The following is a 20402-nucleotide window of genomic DNA, read 5'->3' as shown; positions in this document are numbered from 1 at the left end:
TAAATAAAATATGACATGTTGAATGACTCTCAGGACCTGGCGCATAGTACATGGTCAGGAAGTGGTTTTTTTTTTTTTTTTTTTTTTTTTTTGCGTTACGGGGGCCTCTCACTGTTGTGGCCTCTCCCGTTGCGGAGCACAGGCTCCGGACGCGCATGCTCAGTGGCCATGGCTCACGGGCCCAGCCGCTCTGCGGTATGTGGGATCTTCCCGGGCCGGGGCACGAACCCGTGTCCCCTGCATCGGCAGGCAGACTCTCAACCACTGAGCCAACAGGGAAGCCTGGTCAGGAAGTTTTGAGGTTTCTTCCCTCTGTGTGTGTATCAGGCACAGGTGTGAGTGTATACGGACGGAGGGAGACACACCAAGAGGAAGTGGGGCTGATACCTGTACTCAAACTGCTCACGAGCTCACTGTCTCTAAAGAGGAGGCACATTTGTTACTAGAAAATTGACTAAGTCAGTCCCATGAAGGCAAACACTGTGTCTCTCCTTTTATTGTTCACTATCATGTTCCCAAGTTCTAGATCCTCTCAGGATAATGATAAAAGCTTAATAAATGGGGTTAAATCAATGCAATGAAGGAACTAGAAAATGAGATTCTTTTCCTCTTTTCTCTTTCTGTCACCCACCTGCCCCCAGAATTTACAAAAATCCAAGATGATAAGGTAATGCTCAGGATGGCTATCGATTTCCTGATTCTACACCAGCCTTCATCCAAATTGAAGAGATTATCTTGAAGGATCCCTATATGCAAACCATAGTATGCAACTGCTTATAAAAGCTAACACAGGGGGCTTCCCTGGTGGCGCAGTGGTTGGGAGTCCGCCTGCCGATGCAGGGGACGCGGGTTCGTGCCCCGGTCTGGGAGGGTCCCACATGCCGTGGAGCGGCTGGGCCCATGAGCCATGGCCGCTGAGCCTGCTCGTCTGGAGCCTGTGCTCCGCAATGGGAGAGGCCACAACAGTGAGAGGCCCGCCTAGCACCAAAAAAAAAAAAAAAAAAAAAGCTAACACATATATATGGAATCTAAAAAAAAAGTTTCTGATGAACGTAGGGGCAGGACAGAAATAAAGACACAGACATAGAGAATGGACTTGAGGACATGGGGAGGGGGAAGGGTAAGCTGGGACAAAGTGAGAGAGTGGCATGGACATATATACACTACCAAGTGTAAAATAGATAGCTAGTGGGAAGCAGCCGCATAGCACAGGGAGATCAGCTCTGTGCTTTGTGACCACCTAGAGGGGTGGGATAGGGAAGGGTGGGAGGGAGATATGGGGATATATGTACATGTATAGCTGATTCACTTTGTTATACAGCAGAAATTAACACACCATTGGAAAGCAATTATACTCCAATAAAGATGTTTAAAAAATCTTATATGTGGTTGTGTATAACTAAAGTTTTGCTTAATCTGTTATCCTTTTCAGGTTAAGCTTGTATATATAGTGTTTGTTGGCATTTGTAGATCATTTTTGAAGTACCTGTTTTCATAGCTCTAGCCACTACTTTGTCTCCCATTTTGTGTAAAGCCTTTGCTATAAATAAGCCATTCTGTCTGAATTTTTTTTTCCGAGATAGGGTAAACAAGTGGAAGGGTAGAATTTAAAGGGAGGTGAAAATTTCAGTTTATTTTAATTGAAATAAAGTTGATTTACAATATTGTGTTAATTTCAGGTGTGTGGTAAGATGATTTGGTTATAGACCTATATATGTGTGTATATCTATTGTGTATATCTATATTCTATTTTCTTCTGATTCTTTTCCATCAGAGGTTATTATAAGATATTGAATATAGTTCCCTGTGCTGTACAGTAAATCCTTGTTGTTTATCTATTGTATATATAGTAGTTTGCATGTGTTAATCCCAAACTCCTAATTTATCCCTCCCTCCCCTTCACCCCCACCGCTATCCCCTTTGGTAACCATGAGTTTGTTTTCTAAGTCTGTGAGTCTGTTTCTGTTTTGTAAATAAGTTCACGTGCACTATTTTTCTGTCTGACTATTCGGTGCCAGTTGTGCATCTCAGTAATCTAACTATGTTTTGTTACTCAAAGCTGAATTCCAAAAGGTCCTTAAAACACTTTCACCTTGCTGAATTGTGTTGCACCAGTTTTCAAAAGGAAACATTGCATTTAAAAGATGACTTGGAAGTTGCTTACCTGCAAGGCCCTGGTCTGTTACCTTATTTGTGACAATCCTAACAAATTATTTGTTCAAATGACTGAACAGTGTCTGGTCAACCTGATCATGTTTCCCATCCACTGTCCCTCCTGGCTCCTATTTATTGCCCTCATTGAGCAGATTGCTTGGGTGGCTGCCTCCTCTCTCACCCCGTTTTCCCCTGCCACGTTTCCTAGACATTAGTGCAGTTAACGTTTATGCCATCTCACTGTAGATCAATATCCATGTATATTGTTTTGCATGCATGATAAGGAAACTGAGGTGCATAGTGATCCGTCTATTGTCAAAGGTTACCAGGGATAGGAAGAAAATAACTTGGAATCGACATTTCACACCAGTGTCTCTATCCATCTGATCACAGCACTTCTCTTGGCAAGATACTCCTTGGCTCCCCTTTCAATGTCTGACACCAGGAACACAATGCTCTCAAGGTGTCTCCTTCACTTCCTGCTTCCAAAGAGCAGCTGCAGCAGGCTATCCACTCTACTTGTCCTTCTGTGAACTTGAAAAGGACCATGCTGTTTTCTGCCCCCCAAATGGACCTTTTCTTATTCTTCCAAAGGAGAAGATCTAGATATAGCAAAATGAGCAAGTTGGGCCAGCTGTATGCATTTTTTCACCCATATTAAAACTGCTAAAGCCCAAATGCAAGAACTCATTCTGAAAGACACGAGCATTTCAATTCTGGGCTTATGGAAATCTTTCCCCCTAATGACATTAATAACCTTCTCTGTGCAGTATATTGAGGAAATTTTATGGCAAAGAAAATAAATTTGCAGAGATTCAGGGGACTAGTTTTTCAAGGAGCTTTAACAGAGAAGATTGATTCTCAGGTATTAGAAGCAAATATCAGGATCAATTGTGTAAAGAATATTTATGTTTAGAAAGTTCTAAGCCAAATGTTAACTGAGAATTCAAACATTTCATGTCCTCATCCTGTCTCCTGAGGACCAAAAAAACCAAAAATGTCCTTTTATGCTCTTTGTTCGCTTCCCTAAAGCTGGATATATTATGTATGTTCAGAGAAAAGGATACATATGAGAAGAGCAAAGATGCTGTATCCATCAGGATAGGCTGGATTAGGATGCCACAGCACACACAGCCTGCAAATCTCAGTACCTAAAAATAAAAAACAAAAAAACCCCACCAAGGTTTATTTCTTGCTTACACTTCTTATTTATCTCTGGTTGGCAGGGACCCAGTCTGGGAAATCCACCTTCATCTTGTACTTTGCTGGTCATTGTCTTAGAACTTTTTGAGCAGGAGTTGGCAAATATATTCTGTAAAGGGCCAGATAGTAAATATTTTCAACTTCACAAGCCATAGAGTTTCTGTTACAATGACTCAAGTCTGCTACTGCAGTGCAAACTACAGTTACTGTAGTTTACAATGCATAAACAAATGAGTATGGGCTGTGTTCCAATAAAACTTTATTTACAACAATAGCCAGTGGGCTGGATTTGGCCTATGGCCTGTAGTTTGCCAGCTGTTTCACTTAAGTTGTATAGCCCCAAAGCGACACTTGGTACCTCTGCTCAATGACTAACGACTAACTAATGATTCTACTCAACCACGAGAGGATGGGGAAGTACAAGCCTGTCACTTCCCAAGGTAAGCCTGGCCTTACATGTGTTCGCACACATACCTGGAAAATGATGAAAAATAGCTGAGCAGTTATTTTCACAGCTCCACAATGCTTGATTAAACCTACAGGTCTTTTAAAGTTTCTCTGTCCCCTCAATTTTCTCCTTAACTCAGAAAATCGTACTTTACAAGGTGCAATGTTCATTTGCTCCTTAACAGGAGGTGGAAGTGGCTGGGTAGTCAAAGAGGACGTTGCTCAGCTCTGTTTACGCAGCCTTGGGGGCCATGTACCTTCACCTTTGGGGATCCTAAAGTGAGTCAGGATATGCACCCTGGAAGCAGACCTTGGAAAGGGATTTGGAAGGAACAAGAGAGGCATTTTATCAGATGACATTCCTCAACAGTGAAATTGCCTCGGGGACAAGTCATTTTCTCGAAGACCAGTTGTTGAGAAGTTTCTTGATGTCACAGTGCAGCCTGGTCACAGGGAGCAGTGACAGATGCGGTGTTCAGTTCATTTTACTATAGATGGAGTCTCAGTTATACCCATTGTACCACAGGATGATGTCACTTTATGTATCTGGTTTTCTGGCAAAACCTCCCTCCCTCCCCAAATCAAACCAACCCCACCGTGCCCCCTCCTGGTTCACCATTGTTTTATAAAGTCAAATGGTTCTGTGCCTTCCGCTGACTCACCTCTTTTAAGTTTTATTGGTACTTACTGCTCTAAGAGCAAAACTTAATGAGTGCCTTTATTTTTACACACTTCAACTCGTTAATATATCTGACTTTTCTCCATAGGAAGAGTTTGACTAGATATAGAGAAATGTATATTCAAGTGGATCTGTCAGTTAAAACAGAGACATTAGGAATCTATTATACAGGTAGCAGGCTCTCTATACATGGAAATATCTGCTCATATTGATTATAATCCATACCTTCTGGACTTTTAGGGCATTTTTTGCATATTATCAGACAGCAAAACACTTCAGTAAGCCCTTTTAATAATTACATTTCAAAAAGATAAAAAACAGAGAACAAAACATATACCCGAACTAGGATCCCTTAGTTGGTGATAGCCCTTAACCTTCCTCCTCCTAATCAGTGATATTTCAGTTGACTATGAGAAGATTCTAAAGGCAAAGGTTACTTGACCATGACAAAGAGGACCACTTAAAAAGAGTGAGAATAACCTATATGTAAAAAATACTTTCAAGGTCCAGATGATATTTTTATTTAAAGTAGTGTTGTACTATACCTTGAAATTAGTTGTAATTTACTTGAAGGTGCTATGTTTCCAAATTTCATTTCTCAGATTAACTGCCAATATCAAGCTATTATAAAGAAAAGCTCTAGTGTTTCTAAAAGAGACTATTGTCTAAGTTTCTCTGTTTGGGATAATAATAATGATAATAATACCACTGACTATGTCCCAGGCGTTGTTCTGAACCTTTTAAAATACAATTAATTGTCACAGCTGCCTATGAGCTTGTTACCATTCCATTTTTCTTCCCACTTTGCAAAGGAGGAAACTGAGGCACAGTGAAGATGTTACTTGCCTGATATTGCACAGAGAGTAAGTAGCAGAACCGAGATTTGAACCACCGCAGTTTGCACCCACCAGAATCCATAAATAACCAGCATCTGTAGGAATAACCATTGTGCTCTAACATCTTTCACAGCTGGGACAATTGGATTAGAATTGAGATGCCAGTGAAGAAGCAGCAAAATGTAAGGACTTATAAACGATCAACCCATGTCATGTAGGAAAATCTGCGCTGTTTCGGTGTTTACCTAAATTGACCACAGAGTCACTAAATAGAGGCAACTTCATTTTCCTGGGACTGTGGCGATACAGGGAAAATGCTGACCCCCTTTCTTTCAGCAACTGTCTGGTGTAGACATTTCTCTTTCTGGAATGAAGGGAATGTGAAAGAAAAGGAAGCACTCAGAGGCTTCAGATTGCTGTCAACAGGTAATCGGTGAGCTGGGGCGTTATTGTCACCTCTTCTCCCTCCCACCTGAACTGTCCTTGGTTTGTCTGCCACAAGGTTCCTTGAAAACCCTCTGCGTTCAACTCAAGGTTGAAAACCCTTGAGTTCCCATTCATGACAGTCTTGCCTTGCAAAGCAGATTAATACAAAATATCAGCCAACGGTTTGGTATTCCCAGCCCAGCTCTTTATCTCAGAATAAAGGGGGGGGGAATTGATCTCTCATGAGTCATGGGCATTGAGAAGCTGGGAACATTTCACTAGCAGGAGGAGTTGGCAAAAATAGTCCCAGTGGATTTCAAGTTTATTTGACTAATTCTTTCACCACTTGTCAAATGAAACTACTTTTGTTTAGGTGACAAAACAAGCTGTTTCCTCTGCCATTTCTCCACTGAGCGGTATAGGCACTTGTGGCGAACACACATTACTGCTAACTGTTATGATGTTTGCTGTCAAATTCATTTATTTATACAACTGCTGGAAAGAGCCTGCGGCCCATAAGCAGCCATGAAAGATTTCAGAGTCGTGGTGTGGGGTCATGAGAGGGAAAAAAAAAAGTCTCCACTGGTTATGAGAAAGGAACTGACACAGGAAACGGTCACATATGGTGCAGATTTATTGTGTCCGGGGTTTCCCATTCAAATCTCATTACAGCCACAGCTCAGAGCTGGGCATGGCATGGCTACATCCATTTCAGTTTTGGCATCCGACAGAATTACTGCTCTAGCTTCACACTGAGGACTGGAGTGGTGATAAGTTTATCATTCTGGGGAGAGAGTGTGCCCGAATTGTATTTATAAAGAAGGCTGTTGGCTGTCCCTTCCTTTAATCTAACCCATGGACCTCACTTTGTTCAAAGCTGGCAGGCAAAGTTTGCTAGTTAAAAAAAAGAAATAGGAGGGTGGCGAGAAAAGGTGGAATGGGGTGGAGAGTATTGCAAAAGGAGTGAAGGGAAAAGTAAAGATAAGATGAAAGGGAAATCACCTTGAATTTTGCAGGTTTTAATTTATTTTTTGATTAGTGGAAAAAAATAGGTGTCCTGCTTAGAGACACATGTGTGCGTGCATGTGCCCACATACCTATGTATGCGTGTATACATGTATTTCTTTCTGACCTGTATTTTCTAAAACCACAGAATCTTATGTCCACATTTTAGTGTTTTCTTCACCTGTAACTTGTCTCTTTCAAAATCCTTTATTGAGAATGCTTGCAACACTTATAGGTGCTGTTTTAGACTCCTACGAGGCAAATGTCATTAGTTGGAGATGAGGATAGTGCCAAAAAAGGCAAGAGGAGAGTGCAAAAAGTATTTTAAAAAATACTCCTTTTTAAATTATGGCGAATGTAACAGCTTGTATATATTAGCAAGTGTTTGTTCCTGACTCTGCACATGCATCATCACATTTAATGCTGTCCATCTGCCTATGGATTGGGAACTGCTCTCAACCACTTTTACAGATGAGTTACCTGAGTCAGAGGGAGGATACTTATGTAACCCGCCTGTGGTTTTGCATCTGGAAGGTGGCAGAGCCAGGATGCAATGCAGGTTTCTCTAACAGGAAAACCTGACCTCTCGCCCCCAAAACTGGGCTTCCTCAACTTGCATTTACATTGGCTGTTTTCAGAGCAGTATTCACTGAATAAAAATCATAATAGAGATCATACCCATAGATATTTGCAGGTAAAATCATGATACAACAAAATAACAAAAATTGGGCTTCCCTGGTGGCGCAGTGGTTGAGAGTCTGCCTGCCAAATGCAGGGGACATGGGTTCGATCCCTGGTCCAGGAAGATCCCACATGCCGCAGGGCAGCTAGGTCTGTGCGCCACAACTACTAAGCCTGTGCTCTAGAGCCCAAGTGCCACAACTACTGAAGCCTGCGTGCGTAGAGCCCGTGCTCTGCAACAAGAGAAGCCCCTGCTCGCCACAACTAGAGAAAGCCCTCATGCAGCAATGAAGACCCAACACAGCCAAAAATAAAATAACAAAAATGCAAAAATATTTTCTATGACACTTATTTCAAGCAAAATATAGACAATGACATTTCAACATAGTGAAATCATATAAAGTAGTCCTCTAGAATTAATTTGAATGGACTTTCATCACCAAAAATAAGATTTTTTTTAATTTGAAAAAGGAAAAATGGTTGATTCAGAAGAAAGTTCTATTTGATACATATCTGACATTCTCCCTCATCTTCATTACCAATGCATTCAAAGTAATTTCATCTCCTGATCAAAGTAACACTTTTTATAAAAGGGAACAAATATTTCAAAATATTCATCAAGAGAACTTAGTAAGGACAGAAAGACCTTTCACAGAAGGCCTTACAGGCATCCTTGCTTCATATAACGGTTGGTCTTATGTGGTTTTCCATTTTTCTCACATTAGTTTGAACATGTATTCCCATGGAAAATAGACTCAAGTTCAAGAACTTTGGTGAGATTGCTCAAAAAATGGGCACAGATCCTAGATTCTGTAGCTCCTGAAGTCTGTTAGCCCATTACCCCTATGGATGTGCATTCGTCATTAAGAGCCTTTCGCGCCTGTGCAGTATCTTGTCGTTTAGAGCTGTCTTCATGCTCAGACATCTCTTTTTTTTAATTTTAATTTTTTAAAATTTGAAGCGTAGCTGATTTACAATGTTGTGCTAATTTCTGCTCTGCAGCAAAGTGACTCAGTTATACACATATGTACATTCCTTTTTCCTATTCTTTTCAATTATGGTTTATTTCTCTTGACTCCTGAACGTGGGGAGTCACTTCGCCACGCCAACCACCAGCTGCTAGAGTGTCTTCCTCACCGAGAATGACGCAAGGAGACTCAGCCCCTGAGTGCCACTGCCTGGCACTTTGTGAAAACCAACCTGGAAATGCCTGTATTTTGAAGCTCCAGGACCCAAATTTGGAATACATTAAATTTTCCAACTCATTGAAATTTAAGTCTCTCAAATTACATTTTCTTATAATACTATCTGAGTGTATGGGTATATGTGCAAACATATATACCTTATCTCTTTTACAAGGATGAGAACTACCATATTATGGTCACTCGATATATTTTAAGACCAATAATTCTAGACTCCAAATTAGCAAGGTTGTGTTTTTTGTCATCTGTATGGAATCTGTTATGCACAAGAACATCACCCTCAATTTACCTTCACTTTACAAATGTAATACATGCCCATTAGTTTTGAGGTTTTAAAAAATAAGTTTTAGCTTGAATTCCCCATTCCAAAAGAGTAGATAGTTTTTCTCTATTATTGCTCATATGACTAAATAACATATTTTCTTTAATATTTCCATGCAAGATTTCAGTTACTCCATTTGTACATTTAGGAACACGGATTTTGGAGTTTCATTCCTCATAGCCTGAAGGTCTATGACAACCTATACAAATGGGGATAAATTCAACTTGTCTTCACTTTATTTGATCTGTGGCCATTTATATTTGTTAAATTAGAAACAATGAGGTGTAAATGTTGTTTGACAGAAAAGAATTGTAAATGATTTCGTTTCTTGAAAAGAAGAGAATGATTATGTATTTTGTTTTTGTCAAAATCTGCTATACTTTAGTGTACCGTGAATTGTGAAATCTATCACAAAATGGCTAAAAAGATTACCGAGGGAAATGGTGTTAACCTCGAGGAAAAAAAAAAAATCATTAATGTTGATGTATTTCATTCAATTTCAAACATATAAATTTTTCTCTTTTGTTGAAAAGGGGAAGATGGAAGGAATCCATGTGCCTTTGAGTCAAAACATTTATTTAAAAAATACTTCTTTCTTTCCTTCTGATCCATTTTTCTAAATAAAGGATAGAAATTGTTTCTTTTTTTTTTCCTTTTCTTTTAATTTTTTTTCTGAGCAAAGATGACCCCTTTGGCATATTTTCTTTTCAAATGTGAAATGAAGTGGAAAATCCTCATTTCAAGACAGGAAGGACAAATATTGACACAAAGTTAATAATTGTTAGAACCCTGGAAGCAACCTGAGTGCACACACACATACACAAACATTTGCATACATTCCCACCCACCTATTCCTCTGCTTCCTCCTTTACCAGGAGTACCTAACACTCCTCCTTTCTGGTTTCTAGGTCCATGGTTTCCAATCTAGGGAAAGGCGGACAGAGATATTGTATGTCTAGGATATTTTAGGATGTTAAAGTACACACAAACAAGTGCACGTATGCACACGTGCACACACACATACAACCTGCTTCATCTAATTTCCCCCACTTAGAGAGGAGCTTCTGGACTTTATCACTGGTCTTGTCCATCTTGAATGAAAGAGCATAGGCCAAGCCAATACTCACCGGTCACTCAGCATTTATTAAGTCCTGTCCACTCTTGCCTTCTGGAGAGGAATGCCCTGGGGCGACTGGGTGGCCGCCCCTGACAGGCTGGGTCACTTTATCTATTCACATTGATTATGAAAGTCAGCTGTGGCCAGACCTTGGTGGGTTTTTTTTTTTTTTTTCACCCTTCTTCTCTCAGCCCCTCTTACAAGCACCCCTGCCTGGATTTTCATGAGGAAATAATCAGATTAGGCCTTTCACGGTGAGTTCATATGGAGTTCTCTTTCTCCAGCGTGCTACTAACTGAATAAATGTGTTTAGTGGTAAATTGTAAATGACATTATGATTACCAAAGCCAGCATGGGTTTCATTTAAAAGTGATCAGAATTGCAGACCACAAAAATTGTGACTGGCAGATAAGGCCATTTGGAGAAGTCAGAAGAGAAAAGACAAAAACAAGTGAGAAAGAGAACCATTACTGAAAACTACATCCTTCTCCAATGGAGAGAGGCAGGAGGAAGAGAAACCCAGGGAAGGAAAAGATGGATCGCTATTTAGAAGGGAAGCCAGACTGTCCATGTGGGTGCTGCCAGCTGTGTCTGGGAGAGGGGACGTGATGTGTGTTTTCGTGTGCGTAGCTCTCTCCTAAGGAGGTAATGTCAATTCTCTCCCACAATGAAGAACTGCACCCACGTAGCAGCTTTGGAATCCCAGTGCATTGCTTTCCTGTGCTTGATTTTTGCCTCACATCAAAATTAAAATGCTGGAATTGATTAACTCTGAAGATGAAATAGGAAAATGGATGGTAAGATACCAATAAACCACCATCTCTTAGTCATTGGTAAGTTTTGGAGAAATAAAAGTAAAGTCTCTTATTTATGAACACCCGGATTCAACATTTGGCTGCAAAACTACATAACGTGACTTGCTGATAATCTTTAGGCTATTGCCTTCGTTAAATTTGTGGCTATACGTTTATACTTCAGGGATAGTATGTTAAAATATTAAAAAGGCCAAATAGTAATAGAAAAGAAGCAAATGGACCCTCGCCAAATATGTGACTTGACAAATAACCAAAAACCTTTCCGTGAGTTCCTGTCAATAGACTGTGTTAAGAGAACTCCTGACTATACAGCACCCTTCCCACAGGGTTAGTCATCACAGCTGACCCCACATCTAAATACAATACCCAAATTACGTTATTTGGATTCCATTTTATTTTGCCAAAAGCACAGGTAGAAGTTAAAAAATATGTTTTTCTCTTCCTTCTCTTCCTCATGGCTGTTACTAAGTAATTGTGTGCATCATAATTGCTGTGAGTCTATTTTTCTATCTATAAACTACGGATAATTAAACTTGCTATTAGAAAGTTTTAGGTAAAGGAAGTTAGGGAAGGAAGAAGGGAAGGAAGGGAGGAAGGAAGGGAGGGAGGGAGGGAGGAAAGAAAAAGGGAAGGAAGGAAGGATCACCAGGTACCTTATAGCTTGAGGGTATCTTTGTATTGAGGTCAAGTCTTCCTCTTGGCATTCTAATCCCTGTTTTATCCCATATCCCTTCCAGGTACCATTCCCATGAGTCTACGGACTTCCTGTCAGATATTTCTCTATCTGAAGCTCTCCCAAGCAACCATTATATACTATTTGCAACAACATGGGATGACCACCCTCTGGCCATCTAAGACCTGTTGAAGCAATAATTCAGAGTCTCCCATTGACAAAACTATGTGGAAGTTTTATCTTATCAGGACCCCTCTGATAGTTTCCATGCCACTGTTACAGAATATGAGGATATGGTGTGTTTTCCTTAGTATCCCTGCTGCCTCCCTCAGTCATTACACCAAATCCACCAGCACATTCTATTTACTTTCTGCAGAAGACACATTGTTCTCCTGATTCATTCATAGCCTCATCCAACCTTTTACTCCCTTCCTCCACTTGTTTAGTGAATGAATGAATCAGCCGAGAAAAAAATGCTTTGTCATAACAGAATTTTTGTGTGTGTGGATAAATCAATTATGTGCTTCAAGAGCAGGAGATTCATATAAATATAATCAGCCATAATTTCAGTCTTATGGTTTCATGTGAAATAGTTGGATCTCTCACAGAATGCTATCAAATATTAACATTAATTCAAGGGGCAATTCTCACAATGCCCTTCTGTAGTATACTCTGTTATTGTGATGAGTTGGTTTAAACTGTATTCAAGCTATAGAATAATAATCTTATAACTAGACACCTGGAAATAATAGATAAAAATTATTTGAAGAATAGGAGTTTTGAAAAGGACATTACATGTCAATCGACTAATACATATTAAGGAATTTCTGCTGTGTTTGAGGTAGGATGTGAAATCCTATGGTAATTTAATTATGAGATATAGCCTTAGGCCTTGAGAAATAACACCTTAAGGACATTGGTTCCTAGGGTTTATGTAATTTATCAAAGTACACATAGTTAGTTAGTAGCAAAGAATGATTGAGAATCATATCAACTAAGAGAATAAGTATTTTATTTAGGTACGGTGCCAAGAATTTAGCCATCTACAGAGGTCACTATGAAAGACCTTATAACTCCTGAATGAGAAGCAGGAAGAATAAAGTCAGAGATCTATAAAACTGGGTGGAATGTGAATGAATCATCAATGGCCTCAGCATGGCTGAGAAAAATGTGTAAAAAGGCGAGTGAGCAGTAGGTTTAGAAAAGAGGAACTAGTGTGATTCAAGGATATTCCATGAGGAAAGGCTACCTTACTATCTCATTTGAAAATGATATACCTGTAGTAGCGATTGATGTATCAGGGTCTCAAAGCAAAATTTCCATGGCTATTAAGATCGTGCAATTAATTAATTCCCTTCCTACTGGTTCCATGCTTTTGAAGATAATTCTTGATTTCACATTAGTGTTTCCATATTATATTACCACAGGGGAAAAACACACTGTGTAAAGGTGAACATTTTAAAAATATTTTTTAATTAACTCTCTACTTAAATTAACAATTTAATATTTAATTTAATGAATTCAAGTGATTTAAGAGACATAGAGCAATTAGAATTTTCCATTTTGTGTCAGTTTTCAAGGAGTCTGCCTATTTCATCGAAGTTGTTGAACTTGTTGGCATAAAATTTGTTTGTAAGAGTCTCTTAATCTTTGCCTGTAGGATCTGAAGTAGTAATCCTTCTTTCATTCCTGAAGTTGGTGATGTGTCTTCTTCCTTTATATCATGATCAGTCTAGCGAGAGGTTAGTCAACTGGTTGACATTTTCCAAGAACGAAATTTTAGCTTTGTTCACTTTCTCTGTTTTTGTTTGTTTGTTGTCTATTTCATTGACTTTTGCTGTTATATTTATCATTTCCTTTTTTTCTACTTACTCTTGGTTTACTTTGCTCTTTTTCTGAATTTGTAAGGGAGTACCTAAGGCATCGCTTCTAGACAATTCTTCTTTTGTAATATAAGCATTTAACGTTATAAGTTTCCTTCAAAGCAGTGTTTTTGCCACATCCCACAGTTTGGATATGCTAAAATTTCATTATCATTCCATTTGAAATATTTTACAATTTTCCTTATAATTTTGACCATTTTGTTGCTATTATTTTTGAGGTTCAGGTAAACTGTGTGTCCTACTCCTGAAGTAGCATTTTGGTAATTAAGTTTATTGATACCATAGGCAGCTTTGGCACAGATTTTTTTTTCTTCTTTCAGCTTTCCTCAGTGCCCTATGACACTCTTTTTTAAAACTGAAGTATGGTTGATTTATAATGTTGTGTTAGTTTCAGGTGTATGGCAAAGTGATTGAGTTATACATATAGATTTTTTTTTATTATAGGTTTTTACAAGATATTGAATATAGTTCCCTGTGCTATACAGTAGGACCTTGTTTTTTGATCTATTTTATATATTGTAGTTTGTATCTGTGAATCCCAAACTCCTAATTTATCCTTCTCCCCCCCCTTCCCCTTTGGTCACCATAAGTTTGTCTTCTATGTCTGTGAGTCTGCTTCTGTTTTGTAAATAAGTTCATTTGTATCATATTTTAGATTCCACGTATAAGTGATATCATATGATATTTGACTGTATCTGACTTACTTCACTTAGTATGATAATCTCTAGGTCCATCCACGTTGCTGCAAATGGCATTATTTCATTCTCTTTTATGGCTAAGTAGTATTCCATTGTTTATATATATATATATATATATATATATATATATATATATATATATATATATATACAACATCTTGTTTATCCATTCATCTGTCGATGGACATTTAGGTTGCTTCCATGTCTTGGCTATTGTGAATAGTGCTGCTATGAACACTGGGTGTATGTATCTTTTCGAATTACAGTTTTCTCTGGATATCTGGCCAGGAGTGGGATTGCTGGATCATATGGTAACTCTATTTTTAGTTTTTTAAGGAGCCTCCATACTGTTTTCATAGTGGTTACACTAATTTACATTCCCACCAACAATGTAGAAGGGTTCCCTTTTCTCCACACCCTCTTCAGCATTTATTGTTTGTGGACTTTTTAATGATGGCCATTCTGACTGGTGTGAGGTGATACCTCTACTTTTGCTTGGCACAGATTTCTTATCATATTACATGGAAGGAAGGATGCAGAAGGAGGCAAGATCATGCTCAAATGTAATACATCCTACATAGTAATAATTTGATTTTTTTTTGTTCCAATCCTTAGGCTACTTAGATGAACATGCACTAAGGAAAATTAAAATATGTAGAAAATAATACAAGACAATTTTGTGACTATTAATTTAAAGTCAAAGGAATTTTTTTTGTTGAAAGGTAACATATACCTTTGAATTCAGAACAGGAACTACTCTAGGCTCATAGACAGGAAGATTAGGAATAGTGGGAATAGTGAATAATGCTGTTTCTTTAAATGTTTTCATTAGCTGCAGTCATCCTCAACTTGGGCTCTATTTAATGTCAACACTCCCCAAATTACTACTTTCCTCTTCTCCTCCTGTTGGAGTTCTTTATGATTCATGTTTAGAAAAAAAGGAAAGTATGAGGAAATTATATAGTCTGACATCCAAACTATTTCACAATCTGGTCACAATATACCTTTTCAATTTTAATATACCTCCATAAAATCTCTGTTCCAGCCCCCTCAATCTACCTCTTTCCCATTGACTCAAATATCATTACCCTCTTCTTGCCTATCCTTTTTCCATTATGGAGACCTTAGTGATTATTCCTTTTTCTTAATTACTTTATTTATTCAGCTCTTTTACCACTTAGCTATTATGCCCATTATTAACTTTAAATAACATATTATGTAACATATACATTTAAATTATATTAAAGAACTGTATCTTTCCATATTTTGCCCAAGAGTTTTTTGCATTCTCACACTTGAATATTCAATAAATGTTTCCTGAGGTTACAGATGATGGTGAAAGTGATGGATTGTAAATCATCTTTGAGAGATTGTGGTTCTTACATCACTTGTTTGTTTTCCTTTATTTTATAGGCACATTTAGAGAAGAGCAGAAATGCACATACCAATCGCCGATACAAGGCTACATCTGCAAACAGACTGACCAAGTGATCTTAATTCTCGACAGTGCTGATGCCACTTGGGCAATGCAAAAGTTATATCCAGTTGTATCTGTGACTAGTGGTTTTGTTGACACCTTCAGTAGCGTAAATGCCAATACTCCCTGCTCCACTTCAGGATCTGTATCTGCTTTCTATTCCATTTTACCCACCAAGGAAATCACCAAGGTCTGCTTTGTGGATCAGACTCCTCAAGTTTTGCGTTTTTTTCTGTTGGGGAACAAAAGTACCTCCAAGCTCCTCTTGGCTGTATTCTACCATGAACTCCAGAGCCCAAATGTTTTCTTAGGGGAAAGATTCATTACACCTACTCAGGTTCAATCAACTTCCTCACTGCTGAATGGGTCTATTGGTACCAACTATTTCAGCTTCATGGATAACCTCTTGTATGTTGTCCTACAAGGAGAGGAGCCCATTGAAATTCGCTCAGGTGTTTCCATTCATTTGGCCCTCACTGTGATGTTTTCAGTTCTAGAAAAAGGCTGGGAAATGATGACCCTTGAAAGACTAACTGACTTCTTGCAGGTTAGCCAAGACCAAATCAGATTTATTCATGAGATGCCTGGCAGTGAAGCAACCTTAAAGGCCATGGCTGACCATAGAGCAAAGAGAAAGCTCAATTGCCCAACTGTGACTTGTGCCAGTAGAGTTGGTCAACGTAGACTTCTCATGATGGAAATGAGCTCATATAGAGTCCTACCACCCACTACTATGGAAACTATCTCAAAAGTGATGGTCGTTGAAATTGGTGATCTGCCAGCAGTAAGGAACACTGGAGTAATTCCATCCTTATCAAGTAGCAAATTACAGACTTTGGCTCACCAGGTTATCACTGCTCAACAGACTGGAGTACTAGAGAACATTCTGAATATGACTATTGGGGCCTTACTAGTGACTCAGTCAAAGGGAGTCATCGGCTATGGGTAAGTACTAATTATAATAACTTCTAAATGAGAGCTGATTTCTTGGATGCATATTGCAAATGTCAGTCTACTTACAGTGAATCACATAACCTGTCTGCTTTTTAAGATAAGAAGAAAAATGTCAAGAACCATTTATAGACTTAAATTCTCAATTTTAAAATTCTTTATTAAATCTGTAGTCTTCATGGTTATTCTATTTCCTGAGTAGATGTAGACATTTTATTTTGGTACTTTAAAATTAAAAGCATGGAGGAAGAGATTTTTCTAAGGCAACTTGTTTTCAATATGCTTGTTCATTCATTTATCATGTAATGCATATTTAAGCCGTGGGCTAGATTCTGGGTTTGCTAAGGTGAAACAGATATGATCTTTGCCTTATGAGACAAAAACACTATCTATCACAATTCCATAGAGCTATGAGCTAAAACTTTAGTACCCAGGGTGTTGTTAATAATACTGCCTGTAGGGAGTGGGAAAGAGACTTATATTTAGGAACATTTTGGAGGGATGTCCAGGAGTTTACTAAGCTAAAGCCGTGACCCTGATTGGGTTTTATTTAACCAAGGATTATAAAGCCCTGAAAGGATGTCAAATTGTGTGAGGCAAGAACATAATTGCTGCCAACTGTGTTTATGGCACAGACCTGTGTAGGATCCATAATATCCTTTTTTGCTATGCTATTCTGACTCTACAAGCTTGTATTTTGAAGTTCTTTACCAGATCAATGTTTACTGCACACTTCAGAAGTAAATTTACCTGAATATTTCCCTGAGCTTAGTAAATGAAGAAGTACATGAAGTACACAATAAGGGAAGGCAAGTATAAATGACTCTCAATTTTTTTGTACATTATATTACCCAAGAAATGAATTGTCCAGCCCAAGTTCATCTAAGACATCTGTCACAAGGTCAAGACTGTTAGAGTCCCAAGCTCTAATTTTTAGCAGATACAAAAGAACCAGAAATGATACCCCAAACTGAGAGACCATATGAAATTGCCATAATGCTTAGAAAATGTGTATAAACTAACCGTTTCACACATGCATGCTGCTTGGTTATAGAGGACTCAAAAGATTCAAACATGGATATACCCTGTAAGCTTGTCATCACCACTGGAAAAATAAGCTCAAACCTATGCACATTTTGAGTTGATATAGTTGATGTTGGGTCCCTGAAATAGGTAAAAATTATTTAGATTCTGAGCTATATTACTCTATGAAATTTTAGAGTGCTCATATTCTTTTAGATTATTCTCTTGCTGCCTTTTCACTGTATTTGTGGTAGCGCTAATAAATAAGCAACTAATATTTAATGGGTATGAATTACTTCTAAACAACCATCTCCAGTGGATGTGGTATTCACTATAAAATAAAAAGCAAAACAAAGACACACCTTTACATTTTAAGGAATATTCGACTAATACATTGATTGCCTTTTTATACATAGTGCAACATATCCAAATGAAAACTTTGCTAATGTTTATTATTATATTTTACCTGTCTTTGATGTTCCTCTTCCTTACAGTACACAGTATGTATGGAAGATATGGAAAGAAAACTCAAGCAATTTTTTTTTTCTGGATTCTGGTTGATTTGAAGGGCTTTGAGGATTGTTAACTTAGAATTTAAAAGTACTCCTAGTTGCTAACCGCTAAACCTTCACCATGTTATTGATGTAATTATGATATTATGCATGATAATATAAAAATCAGGAATCTGAGAAAAGATGGTGCTAAGGTATCTTAGCTTACGTTTAAATATATTTCTTTCCTTTAGTCCAATTTCGTTTAGATTCCACCGAGTTCTTATGAGCATATTCTATGTATGGGTGAGTAGAGAGAAATAGAGCCAGTTCATTGCTAAATTTTATTTAGATTTTACAGTACTGAGCTTTCTTAATAGGTCATCCTTCCAAAATGACTGATTTTTATATTATATTTTAAAAGACTCGATTGGGATTGACATGTATACACTGAGGTGTATAAAATGGATGACTAATAAGAAAAAATAAATAAATAACCCCCCAAAAAACAAACAACAACAAAGACCCAGTGAATATTTAGCTTTTAACTAGATGGAGAGCAAAGTCAAAGAGTAGAAACAATGGAGATAAAGCAGAGGAAACCCAGGAAAGAGAGTGGACCCAGCACAAGTGTAGGTATGCACACATATACATGTGGGATATCATCCTATCATGAGCTTCAGAGAAAAGAGAACCTTTATTGCCCACCATCTGTCATAGCCATCATGCTTTCATTTTTGACTCATGTATTTCTGACTTAATAAGAAACTGCTGAACAGGTATCAGCAGTTTCACATTAGTAGCTTTTTAAGTTTCCTCACTCTGTAAAAGGAGCACCTTATCAAGCTGACTTGGAATAGAGAAGAAAACTCAGACAGACAATTGGTGACATGTAGCATCAGTTCTCTGTTGGGATGTGTTATAGTCCCCATGTCTCTCAGTTTCTTTATTATTTTAAGAGAGGTTTCCTAGATATGCAAAAAACAAATCTTCTGAAGCTAAGGAAAGGCTGCTTCTTAAGTATATCTGAATAAATCTCTGCAGAATGAAAAAAGCCATGTCCTAAGGGACTTAATGAGAACCAGCAACTTTTCCCATGGTTCTAAGAATTGCACAGTATGGTAAACAGCCCTGAAGCCTTGGGCAGATCCCAGGGCCAGCCCTGTTTCTTTCAGCTTTGATCAGTGTCAACTCGGACTTCCATTGAACTCACTGGAGAGCCATTGACAAGCTAATGAATTGATCTTTAGACAGCAGAAATTAGTCTAAGGACATAGGCCTTTCAGTGGAAACATCTAGGATGTTCTTTAAAGGTTCACTCTTGTTAACTTAATGGCGTTACATGCATTTCAACAAATTGAGGCTGTATCAGACGTTTACTTATCAAGGGGAGTACTACCTGCTTTCAAAAAGCTACCAACTTCTGCTTTGTGGGGAGAAATGGAGTGCTATTTCTTAAATTAAATAATATACAACAAATTGGCCTCTCCCAGTCTTTATCCTCCTCTAGAGGCATCTAGATTTAAGTGTCTTCTGCATGGCTAAAGTCAGTTCCGTGAACCTGTCTTCCATCTTGCAAAACTTTGTTAACCTCTGTTGTTGGTTGCTCTCTCCTCTCCTGCCTTCTTTATCCATGTTGATTTACACCATTTTTATTCATTTTTCTTCTTTTAAGTAATTTCGGTGGAGTAGAGGGAACAGAGATAAACATATGTTCAACCTCTGCTTTTTAAACTTGGGGTTCCCCACGAGGGTCTTATTTTATATTCTGCCTTTTATCTGGAATCCTGGCAGTAGAAATTTGATGTTTGCTCTTTTGAGTTTCTTTCCCTCCTGTTTTTTCTTCTTCTCCCTCTCTTTCTCCTGCTTCATAAAAAAAAACCAAAAAAACAGCCAGCTCTAAATAATATTCTTTGTCATATAGTAAGCATAAATATATCTGTATCTTTCATGGAAGTTTAGCTATTGAAATGCTAAAGCTATTTGTGGTTGGCAGAATTTCTAAAATAACCACCCAAGGGTGTGCTGCCCTAATCCTGGGAACCTATGAATAGGATCAGATAGAATTTCTATGAAGACACTGTGTTATGTGGCACAGTTGACCTTCAGATGGAGAGAATACCCAGGATTAGCAAGGTGGCACAATTACACACAACAGCCCTTAAAAGAGGAGAGCTTTTTCCTGCTGTGGCAGAAGAGGAAGGCAGAGAGATTCGAAGTGTGAGAAGGAATTGAAGTGTCACTGCTTTTAGGATGAAAGGCACCACATGAGAAAAAAATCAGATGCACTTTGTAAGTACAGAGTGGACCTTGGCTGAC

At 38.3% G+C, this 20402-nt stretch overlaps 1 protein-coding gene across 1 annotated transcript in view; it reads left to right on the top strand.

The window, feature by feature from the left end:
* The window catches only part of PKHD1 (PKHD1 ciliary IPT domain containing fibrocystin/polyductin), a 420109-nt gene that overhangs the window by 363305 nt on the left and 36402 nt on the right, over positions 1-20402 (top strand). Inside the window, exon 60 of the mRNA XM_059075914.1 lies at positions 15555-16563. Within this exon, the coding sequence (XP_058931897.1) occupies positions 15555-16563 (1009 nt within the window). The remainder of the gene's footprint in view (positions 1-15554; positions 16564-20402) is intronic.

Source organism: Kogia breviceps, chromosome 10, assembly GCF_026419965.1.
Source record: "Kogia breviceps isolate mKogBre1 chromosome 10, mKogBre1 haplotype 1, whole genome shotgun sequence".
Classification (NCBI taxonomy): Eukaryota; Metazoa; Chordata; class Mammalia; order Artiodactyla; family Physeteridae; genus Kogia; species Kogia breviceps.
This window is presented reverse-complemented; position numbering and strand designations above follow the sequence as displayed.